The 11,816-nt window shown below is 39.5% G+C and overlaps 1 protein-coding gene across 1 annotated transcript; it reads right to left on the bottom strand.

Moving 5' to 3' along the window:
• Positions 1-496: 496 nt before the first annotated feature.
• On the bottom strand, positions 497-10,533 carry SRD5A1 (steroid-5-alpha-reductase, alpha polypeptide 1 (3-oxo-5 alpha-steroid delta 4-dehydrogenase alpha 1)). Its single transcript, XM_009879427.1, has 5 exons — positions 10,496-10,533; positions 9,832-9,998; positions 5,711-5,812; positions 3,420-3,570; positions 497-563 (listed from the first exon to the last, which is right to left on the bottom strand). The coding sequence occupies exons 1-5, from the start codon at positions 10,531-10,533 to the stop codon at positions 497-499; spliced, it is 525 nt and encodes a 174-aa protein (XP_009877729.1).
• Positions 10,534-11,816: the final 1,283 nt, after the last annotated feature.

Here is an 11,816-nt window from a genome sequence, read left to right on the forward strand (position 1 = left end):
AAGGTAAAGGAAAAAGAAAAAAAAGAAAAGAAAAAAAAAGTCAACCCTCTTTGTGTATGCAGGCAGGTAAGAGGCAGTTGCACACACCATCCAGATTGCAACAAGGCTGCTTGGGGTCACAGCACAATCCTCAGGACGGCGTGGCTAGATCGAGGGGGAACAGCAGAAGCCTGCATAAGCAGACAAGGAAGCACCAGAAGTCCTGTGGAGAGGTCTCCACAACGCAAATTCAGACACATTGCCTAAAGTATTTATGATGGTGCTCCACTGATGGAAAAGCATTTCTTTTCCTATTCACCATGTCCATCAGATTCTGGGTCTTCATTAAGAGGAAAAGCAGTAATTAATAGCAGCACTGATGCAGCAAAGGCTTTGTCACAGTGATGATCAGACTATGTCATTAACCCACCAACACCTATAACATGTCAGCAGTTACAAAAAGCATCCATTTTTAAAAAAAAATCATCCATTTTAAAAGCAGTGTTAAAAGCACAGCTCAATACACGAACGGGATAACAATTTTTCTGTTCTTTGGGTAGTCTTCAAATTTCTCAAGGTACCATCTGAAAAACAAAGACAGAAATCTCATGAGTACTGAGTCTTCAAAATGCTGTCAAGAAAACTAAGTAATTGTACAATGTGTTCAATTCAATCCATATATTTTCTGGCTACAAGCAAAAAATGCCTGTAGAACGTACTTCATATAGAAAACTGCCATTTACCACACTCATCCCAGTGGCGTCTAATCACCAACTACAAAACTCTTGCCAGCAATGGGAAATCAAACCAACTGATGCAGCGAGAGCAGCCAGGGAAGGAACTGCCTGTTGTTACAAAAATGTATGCTTTTATGTGTCTTGAGTGTTTGCATTTTAGAAGGTGAGGGGGAATCAAGAACATTCAAGGCGATAGCATATCAGATTGTATTATGACTTTACAGGGAAGCAAGGGATACTTCACACCCTGGAGTGACAGACAGTCCTGTTCAGAATAGAAACATGGTCAGTTCCAGTCAGGGTTTGGATAATAAAACTGAACACAGCAAACATTACACTAGCCTTACTGCTAATGCCCTTCAAAGACAATCACTATTTTCAAATCCAGTCAATGTTAAATGAATAAATGCATAGTACTGCCTAATGTTATTGTCTGTTCACCATACACAACAAATTTACTCCCATTTTAAAATGTTTATTCTTCTGCTTCTCTAAAATAAAACAGTAAAAATAATTAACCTCATCTGGACTTCTCAAATGTGCAGATATTCATATTATCAACAGCTAACAGCAAGATTAAAGCTGAAATAAGCAGAGAACAAAACATGCAATGCATGATAACCTGCAGCTGTGGAATACGAGCATTACACTATTTATCTTTTTCAGTCATTTATTCTAAGTTTTTCAAGCAAAACAGATGACATCAAAATATTTCTTCACTGATGTGGGTTTTCTAGTTTTAGTTGTTTTTTTCCCCTGTACCTCTCTTTCATTTTTACGCATTTTTCCTTTAGTGCAAATTACTTCCTTTAACAACATTTAACTTTTCATAATGGTCTCCAAGTCAAGAGCTCTGAAAAAATGCTGTGAAGGCTTTAGATAGACAGAAATAAACTATGAAATTTGAGCCTGAAGAACATTATGTAAAAGGAGAGGCTGAAGAACCTGGCATTGCTTAGTCTGGTGAGGAGGAGAATAAAAGGGACCCTATTATTGCTGCCTGCAGGTGCTGGAAGGGAAGATAAGACAATGGAGCACAACTATGACTGAAATGCAAGCTCTTGCAGGTGGAATGCAATGGCCCCATGCAAAAGCGCAGGCCAGACACTAACTGGCTAGATAGCAGCTTTGCGCAGAAGGGCATGGACACCCTGGTAGACAAGTTAAACATGGGTCAGCAAGAGATCCCTGCAATGAAGGCTAACTGCATACTGGCCTGCTTTAACAAGTATAGAGCCACCAAAGTCAAGAGGAATGCTTATGCTCTACTATTCATCAGCTGGGAGCCTACATCTGCATTACTGCTTCGAGTTTTTGACTTCTTGTGCAATAGAGGGTGTCCACAAACTGCAGAAGCATCCAGCAGATGGTCATTAGGATGACTGCGTAGTTGGAAGATAAGAGTTTGAGGGAACTAGGCTTGTTCAGCCTACAAAAGAGAAGTTAAGAGACAGATTTAAGTGGGGTCTCCCACTACCCACAGCACTATTGGGCAGAAGGCAGAGCCACACCCTTCCTGGAAGCACCCAGCAAGTAGACAAGTGGCAGAGGATAAAAACTGCAACATGGAAAATTCCAGCTGGACATAAGGAAAAAACCTTCTTCCCCATGAGAATGAGAAAAATTCTGTTCCAGTGGTTTGCCAGAGATATGCTGCAGCATCCACCCTTGGAGACATTCAGAACTCAACTGGATGAGGCCCTGGGCAACTGAGTGTAGGCTTGTGGTAAGCCCTGGTTGGTGCAGATCACACCAGTCTGTCACTGGACTGGACAACCTTCAGATGCTCCTCCCAACCTAAGATAGTCTGTGACTCTGCTCAGTAATAGCAGGTCAGGTCACAGACAACAGGCTTGGAAGGGTCAGGCTGGAGAGTAGGAAAAATTTGTACGCTGGGAGGGTGATACAGACCTGGAACACCCTACAAACAAGGTGCTCAAAAAAAATCTCCATTTCTGCAGGCTTTCAAGACTCTACCAGACATAGCCATGGCTGCCCTCACAGACTGTTAGCAATAACTATTTTTCAATCTGTTTCCTCCATAAGTTCACATCTATTTCCTCCTACACCACTAAGTTTCAACATAAGAACCAAAGCAGGAAGCTGAAAATAACCACAATAAGATTAAGATGTTAAAATTCTTTAAAGCATGCTGTTCCTTTAAGAGAATAATATCAAGAACCAAGACTTCTCAAACTTCTGTCAGCAAGAAAGCCACATTATGAATACAGTACATTAGCAGTCAGTCTGTTTAAACACAGAGCAGAGACTCGATTAAATATCACCTACCAGAATTGCTTTCATATTGTCTATGCACTTGATAATAGAAAATATGCTACAGAGGATTTTAATACTAAAACTTCTAGAGAAACAAGTTTGAGCCGCAAGGGAAAGTATAGTATATGATCAATCAGAACAATTTTCTCAAACTTGTCTATAATCTTCACAGATTCAGAATGAACTATATTAATTTAAATATTACTTTGACCACCTTATTGTACGTGGTTTTGCTCAGTACTATTCTGTTGAAATTCTGCAGTGCTTCATACTACTCAGAGTACTCTCTATCATATTCTCCACTGCAGTGGCAGAGTCTTTTGCAAGACTTGCTCTGCAACATCCCTGTGGGATGAGGCATAATTTGTGAAATGGAAATGAAGTGTGGCATAGAGAGAACAGAAATCATACGACACAAACACTTACTGGTGGTGTTGTTTTGCCCTTGAACCCAAGATGAAAAGCGTACACAAGGCGAATGAAAGGCTTTCAATGGTGCAGCACGCAAGGGCAAACCCAAACCATTCCACGATCTCTCCAAAAAAGTTGGCTCCACTGACATACTCAAACATCCCTCCTGAGAGCAGAACAGAAGGAGTTATTTTAAAGGCACCTTAATCAAGATATCTCCAATGCTATCTTTCACTGCAAGTCAAATAACAGCTAAAACATCGATGTCTCTCTATGCATTTTAGAGACTGTGGAGGCAACGTTCTTCAGTTCAAGCTGTACTACAAAGCATCACTTCAGACCTCCTTCTAAGACAGACCTTCTCCAGCTCCATTTTTCCTCTCTAAATCATGAAAGAAAAGCAGATTTACCAGTATCAGAAACAAGTTCATGCCTCTCTAAATAACTACTGAACAATGTCAGTCTCTTTGATAATAAACAACTTTTATATTTTTTTAAATGTATAAAAATAGAACATATGCTCCCCTTTAAGAGTCCCAGAAAATTTTTATAGGGTTAGTTAACATACAATGTTAAATTTCTTTAAATACTTCAGAAATTAACTATGAATATTATTATTACCAATTAAATTCCAAATTTACCTTCTAGCTTAAAATGCATTGCTCTTGTGTTCCTATCCCCATCAAGTCTACTGCTTCAGCTCTGACACTCAGTGAAAGAAGTGACTGACAGTCTGCGTTAAATGTGCTTTACAGCCGATTATGCACAATCAGTACTCATCTGCTGAGAATTTTATAAGAACTTTCACCCTAATTCCAAAGTTAGTGTACAAATCAATAACTTCTCAGTATGTGCTTTATCAGTGGGACTAAACAAACAAGTATTTGCCAAGTGTTATAAAGGACATGTTTCGACCTTGCTTTAATTACTTCACTTTTGTGACAAAGGAGAAGAGGAAATCTAGCACTTACTCTGGATAACCAATATCAAGACAACAAATTCCTCCCAATTCTTCAGCAAATATCAGAAGGTTTTTGTACACTCAACATAGCACAGTATGCTTATATTCATTTTTAACATGAGTACTCAGATTTAGATCTTTTAAAACTATAAAGTTAACTTCTTGGTGAAAAATAAGTCTACTGCCTTATGTATCTAGTTCTTCCAGTTTTATTTAAAAGTCTCAAAAACAAACAAAAAACCAACAGAGCAACAATTAAAGGAAGACCTCCAAGAAACAGCAGAATTCAGAGGTAACTATCATTTTTCTGCTCTCCTTGAGTGTAATATACTTGGAAGAGCCTAATATTTCCAAAAGTGTCAATAAAACTTAGCACTTCAATAGGCTCCATAAGAAGTCCTTTTATATTCTCCATTTTCCCCACAAAGGCCAGAATTTACGATGCCTAACTTCCTTTGGATTTTTGTCCTTTTTTCCCCTGTGTCTTCCTTACCATAGCAGCTGTTGCTCTCCAGTTACTTAAAATCCCTCCCCTCTTCATACACAGGACAACACAAGATGGGCCAGCCACAGGTGCCCAATACTTTCTGCCTTCCCCTCCTGCCCTCACACTGAGATGATAATTTAGATCTTCTTTCCCCACCCACCTGCTGATTCTCTTAAAAAGTTGTGGAACACTGTTACATTTTTACTACTTTTTAAAAATCTAGCCAAAGTTGGACAAGAAATTAAAAAACTTGCACAAGCCACATGATACCACAAAACAAATTCTGTTTAGAATACTTGGCTTAAGAGGAAGAAAAGTTTCCCACACTATGAAATCAGTTCTTGAGGTAGACAAGAAACTGCTATTTCCAGTGTCTTTTTATAACATGAATGACTATATCCCCTAAAATACACTAAGTTTTAGAATGTCATCTTTACAGAGAACTGTTTTAGGTTGAAGGGGCCTCTCTTGAGATTATCTAGTCCAATGCCCCCAGCTCAAGCAGGGTCAGCTAGACCACATCCAGTCTGGTTTTGAGTATCCCTATGGATGGAGGCTCCACAACCTCTCCGATCAACCTGTTTCAGTTTTTGACCACCCTCACAACAGAAAATGGGTTCACATAAAATTTCATGAATTTGAATTTTGTGCCCAGTGCATCTGGTCCTGTCACTGGGCACCACTGAGAACAGCCTGGCTCCCTCTTCTTCATTCCTCCCCATCATGTATTTATACACATTGACAAGATTCCTCAGAGTCTTCTCTTCTCCAGTCTGAACAGTCTCAGCTCTCTGCCTCAGCCCATATGAGGAGAGATGCTTCTTTTCTTGTATAAATTGCTGCAATATTTTCACTCACCTCTTGGTATCTTGTAACCGGTTTCCCCTGGTTTTCTCAGATTTCTGAGGATATGATCTGAATGAATATTGATTGCCATGCCAATCAACCATCCTATAATACCTGAAGAGAAATATTTAAAATATTATCTTTAATACACTGAGACAAAGTGCTTGTTCAGAAGACAAACTACATTCATATATCACACATTAAGCACATTATCTCAAAGCAGTAGTAAGGTAAGCAGTATGAGCAATTCTGGTGACCTCTTGCACAATCACAGTTCCACACAGTGTTCTTCAGGCCGCAGAGCTCAGAGTAATCAACAGATCCCTAGACAGGAATAGTACTTTATATTCTTTTGTTACTAGACTTACATAAATGTATACATGTGCATATATACACGTATCTACTTTATGCATATCTATAACTTCCGCGTAGAAAAACAAATACACTAGAATTTTAAGCATTGAAAGAAATAGGCATTCTCATTCCTGGCAGAGGGACACATTCTTTTTTAAAATTTTTTTTTACTGACAATATACCCGACTTTTCACAGGAGACTTCTCTGCAATAAAAAAGAAAATCGTGAAGGAATTCATACACCATTTACCTGTATCACTTAACTATTTATGCCTATTATAACAGGCTTTCATAGAAACTGAAATTACTGTTGCATTCTGCATTTTTGTATTGTTGCCATAATTGCATGGGATAAAACAAAAGGAATTTACGATTTACGTTCAGTATTTGCACCCTTCCATTTTGAGTCTTTGGCTACGTTACCCAGGTTATTCTCCTCTGAAGACAGCGTTCCTTGTAATTAGAAGCAGACAAGATTTGGATTTTGAGGGTAGATCCGCTATATTGTTTTGAATCCACCTCTGAAGTTCCTGATTTTTATTTAAATCACCAAGAAAATGCCAGTGATGTGCTACTAGAACAAAGTCACTTCACATGCCAGATAAAGAAAGCTTTGCCTTTTTGGACCCATAACTTGAGTCTTCCAGATGGTTCTTTCAATACAGTAATATAACCATCTCAGCAAAGACACTGAGTGTGTTATCCAGACGTGTAAGGTCACGTTGCAAGATCAGCAGGTTGTCAGAGCAGACTTTTCCAAGACTTAAGTTACATTTCAAAGTGAAACTACAGACCTAAGTTAACCTTGCCTCTCACACAAGTTGTTAGATAAGCAGCTTTCTTCTCTCAATCCCTCGTGGGCTGCATTTACCTAAAGCACCTAGCTGTCTGTTTCCACATGGGCTAGGAGCAAATTACTCCTCTGTAGAGAAATCGAGGTTTCTACACATATTTACCCTTATAAATTAAAAAAGAAAAAAAAGATGTCTGATTAGCTTGTTACGATCTGCTTGCATTACAAAACTAGCAGCAGGATTTAGTCCTGTGAACAAGCATGTTTCTTAGCTTTTTGTTCTTACAGCACAATGCAGTAAGTTTCCATTAGCAATCAAGGCACATAGATGCCATAGGTAAAGTGCATTTTGTAGTAAAATTTCACCATAATGTTTCAACTATGTATTCAATGTGTTCACATCATGAAATAGATTAGAACAACGCAATGAGGAATTTACAGACCAATTCATATAATGACAATTTTCAAAAATATAGCACGAATACTGTCGAACTCTACTTTTAGGAAAACAGATAATTTCAACCTTTTTCCTTCAAAACAGATCTCTATCCAAGCAGAGAATATTGAATTCCCCACTGCATCCAGCAACAATAATTATTTATGCCAAGAGAAAAAAACTGTGTATCAGTCTGCTAAATGCCAGAGAAGATTGAGACTACCGTGGAAAACAAGAAACATTATTCATATGACTAAGTAAGTCATTACCTCTAGCCATACAATAATTTGAAAGGAAATTTCTTAACAAGTACATAGATTAATTCTATTTAAATGGAAACAATATTTCTACTAATTTGCTTCAATATTGCATGAGGGGGAAAAAAATTATACTAAAAGTTAGTATTAGTTCTAAAAAGAATATCAAATTTCCTTCTCAGGAGAGGAAATTAGAAACTCTTGGATTTCTCTGAAATGCAACCATAATTTTGGGGAATGTTACCTGTGTATTCTGTATTGGTATCTGTTGGTAAATTAGTATATGAACTACTAAGATCTTTTCAGATAATGCAAATAAGACTGGAGCTTGATTTAAGAGTGCCCAATTACTATAGAAGATTAGTTTGATTCTGTGCATTTTTACCCCCCACCACTTGAAAACCACCCTATTTCAAAAGGAAACAATCAAATCTCTCTTCTTATACAAGTCAACAAATGCAGGCTGTTTCCACAGCACCCCTCTTTGATCTGAAGATCCGCTTTCCCTGCACCTAGGCTCTGTGGGCATTGTCCTTCATGGCCATCATCAGATTCTCGGCCATGGCTGGGTCCTAGGACTGCACTCTAAAGACCAAGAGCTGGTTACACACACCTGCGTGACTTGGTTTCCACCACACGGAAACATGGATATGTCAACAGAAGGGAGCCACGGCATACTCCTGTGGATTCTCAGAGCCACAGAACACACCACACAACACAGGTGACCTGGAGATTAACGCCTGGGTTCATACTAGAACACTTGCATAAGAAGGACAATAACTAGGTCTATATTACCAAATGACCTAGTGCAACAGAACACGTGTGCATTGTTGCACCAGTACCCTCTTCACCCTCACCCATCTAGAGCCTCACGCAAAAAGACACACTCCGTTCTGAAGGCTATTTCAGAGTGACAGTATGGTACAAGCTGTCTGGTACACCTCCTCGCTCCGGGTTTCAAGAATATGCAGCGCAAGACACTATGCAGAAACAGTAGGAGATCAGTTTCTACAGCTGCCCTAAAAGTGGCTGATAAGACACTGTAGGTGAACCAGTGCCTCATCTCAGATTGTGTGGCTAGTCTTTCCAAGAAGACAGAAAATCATATGGAGCATCCAGATGACTCTAGGTATTAGGAGAAAAAACAGCACAAACTCCTTACTCACAAAACCATATTCAGATGTGGACAATGTCCATGTTCTCTTCATGCCTGTTCCATGTAGAAAGCAGAGGTGGCACATGTGCTTGGTTTCCAGCCACATAAAAAGCCTCACACAACAGACTACTTGCTCATGTTCTGTCACCTGCACCTTCAGAGTTATAAGTACTGCTCTGCATCGTGGAGCTGCTACAAAGAAAAATGTTTTGATGTACAGAAGGGTTGGCCATCAACATTAGAAAGAAATAGTTGAAAGGGGATTTAAAAAGTAAGAAAAGACATATGGCATACTGCAAAGGGTTCAATGAAGCCAAAGCAAGCAAAGGAAAAGAGTTTTCAACTAGAAGTGCAGACGGATTTGAAAAGAACATAATGGTGTCTGTGTTTGTAGCATTCATCACTTCAGGGCATCATGGGTAGTCCTGTTAAGTTCACAGGTTTTTTATGGACACACATGTGTATGGTACATGCTGAAAGATTTTCCCACATTGGCTTGCAAGCTCAAACTTTTAACAAGTGGTGTGCTGCATTTGAAAGAGCATTTCCATTTCCTCTGAAAACTGATGAATTCACTGCTCTGAACTAAAGGGAACCACATTAGAACTGTATTGCTGCTCCAGACCAATTGCTGGTGTAGATATAAGCTATTACTTTCCTAGAATTAACTCCTAAACATCTGAAAGCAGACTTATGCTGCACACTAAGGCTCCACAGAGAACACATCAGTTGTCCAAAACCTTCTACCATGATGGTTAATCAGCCTCACTTCTCTAAATTTGTCTTTCCTCCAGTTTAATCTACATGTTACGTGGAAAACGTGCCTTGTTTGCTATAAACCTATATGCTGCTGTGTCCATTTAAAGCCTCAAGCTCCTATATTGAAAAAAGTATAGGAACCCTGTTTACTCTGGTGTTATAAAGACAACAGTCAGCTCATTTAGCACTGACACTGCGGGAAGAAGTGTCAGTTCATAATTCTAAAATAAAAAAGGTTAAGAGGCTTCCAGCTACAGCAAGCAAGAAAATTAACTACAAGAAAAAAAATTGGAGCTACTATAATGTTATAAAAAATGAAAAAGCTGCATGGACAAAGGAAAACTATACTTTATGTCCTCATAACATGTTTTAACTCACCTGTAATAAAACATGGATCTTTCAACCAGCCTGAAGGGTATATTGCATAGTTGCTCAAGCTTCGGCCTTGCAAGTATCCATTATAAACACAGAACAGAAGTGCTAGCACAAAAGTGAAAAATGGTGTTGGTTTTCCTGCCCGGATCAGAAGAGGAAATATGAGAGCCCTACAGTGAACAAGGAAAGAAAAATTGATGCATCAACAAACAGAAAATATACTTTTAAAATCCAAAACTGTAATCCGTATTATCCTGTTTTTCAAGTTCTCAGTGGAGTCTTTGACCCCAGTTCAGAAGGACAGTTATGCTTACTTTAACACCTAAACATTAATTTTATTGCCTAATCAGACTGCAAGATCAGTCCTCTCTTCCCTTATGACAGAAATTTTAACTTCATGTCCAAGGCAATTACTTTGACCAGAGCAATAAGGGCACCTGATGTTAAGCACAATATATTTTTGTCTTCCTTTGTTCCTAAACCCTCAGAGGTATCATCAAGCTTTCTGAAACAAGCCGGGTCTCAAAAACCCTACACCAAATCTATCAGTGTTTCTAGGAGGGAAAAGTCAATCTCTTTTAAATTAATCTAATTTGGCTCAGTTTCCTCATTGCCCTAACTAAAAAACATTGCTTTGCCTTCACAATCTTGGTGTACCCTATGACACCTGTTAACAACATGACAAATCCACAACCACCTTCCCATTTGGGAAAGGAATCTTGATTGCTTTTTCCAGGGGATTATGTAAGTAAACAAACAAGTTCTGAACAAGAAAAGCAGGTGAATGTTTCTGTGCTTTGCCCCATGCCACTAGCCAACTCCCCATCACCTATCGATTTAATTACAATCTATAACAATACAGGAGCGGGATTACTGAAGCCCAAGCGTTCTTTGTGTGTTTCCCAGCTAGCCAAAGACAACTGCTCCAGAGGAGCTTTTCCAGAAGAAGGGGCAAAACCACAATGGCTTTCGAGACAGTGTACAAATTCAGTAATACGATTATTTAAAGCCCGCTACATTACAACAAACAGAATTGCAAAACAGGCATCTCTTCCAGTCTGCATTCACCTACAGAACAGCCCCTCAGTTCAGCAATGGCAATGAGCAGCTGGACAAAAGGAACTGCAGTACACCTCTGCCTTGCGTTTCTAGCCTTCCCCAGACATCCCGGGACAGTTAAGATCTCATCTCATGCCAAAGCTGATCTCGTTGCTCTTAACAATGACAAAAGACGGAGTTGTGCTGGCAAAGTCAGTCACCCACCAGGCCAACTGTACATTCCATCCCTCTTGACCATGAGGATGTGGAAGATGCCTGCTCAGAAGCAAAAGCCTGTCGCAATAACCACAGGAAAACAACTGCCCATCAGTGACACACGAGGCTTAAAATTACTCTGACAAATCTCTCCTTGCTGAATTAGCACGGTGGCAAAATTACTTGGGGAATACCACCGCTAACTCCTGTCAACTACTTGAAGAGAACAAAAAAACCTTATCTGAGGTCCAGCTCAATTGCCTTCTCCCAAGAAGTTTTATGAAATACCCAAATAGCATTGACTACTCCACAATATGAGCCACTCGTCCTCAGCTTTACTAGTATTTTAATGAATCGCTGAATATTCTGAGCCGGAAGGGACATGCCAGGATCATCACGTCCAGCTCCTGCAACAAACACTGTGTTGAAAGACATAATTGGATAATAGTTACTGTTTCAGAACATTAAAATTATATCAGCATCCAAAGCTGAACTTTCCTCATCAGAACACCATGTCCTTAAGACTGCCGTATAATAGAACAAGAAATAATGGGTTTAAGTTAGAACACAGGAAGTTCCACCTCAATGTGAGAAGAAATTACTTTCCTGTGAGGGTGCTGGAGCACTGGCACAGGCTGCCCAGAGAGGTTGTGGAGTCTCCTTCTCTGGAGACATTCAAAACCCCTCTGGACATGTTCCCGTGTGTCCTGCCCTCGGTGATTCTGCTCTGGCAG

The sequence above is a fragment of the Apaloderma vittatum genome, unplaced genomic scaffold (assembly GCF_000703405.1).
Source record: "Apaloderma vittatum isolate BGI_N311 unplaced genomic scaffold, ASM70340v1 scaffold19772, whole genome shotgun sequence".
Lineage (NCBI taxonomy): Eukaryota > Metazoa > Chordata > Aves > Trogoniformes > Trogonidae > Apaloderma > Apaloderma vittatum.

Excerpts from the sequence above, each read along its gene's own strand:
- SRD5A1 (XM_009879427.1), bottom strand. The coding sequence starts at position 10,533 with ATGGGAAGGTGGTTGTGGATTTGTCATGTTGTTAACAG. Across the intron at positions 9,999-10,495 it reads ATTTGTCATGTTGTTAACAG|GGCTCTCATATTTCCTCTTC; the intron begins GTGTCATAGGGT and ends TGTTCACTGTAG. Across the intron at positions 5,813-9,831 it reads AGATCCATGTTTTATTACAG|GTATTATAGGATGGTTGATT; the intron begins GTGAGTTAAAAC and ends ATTTCTCTTCAG.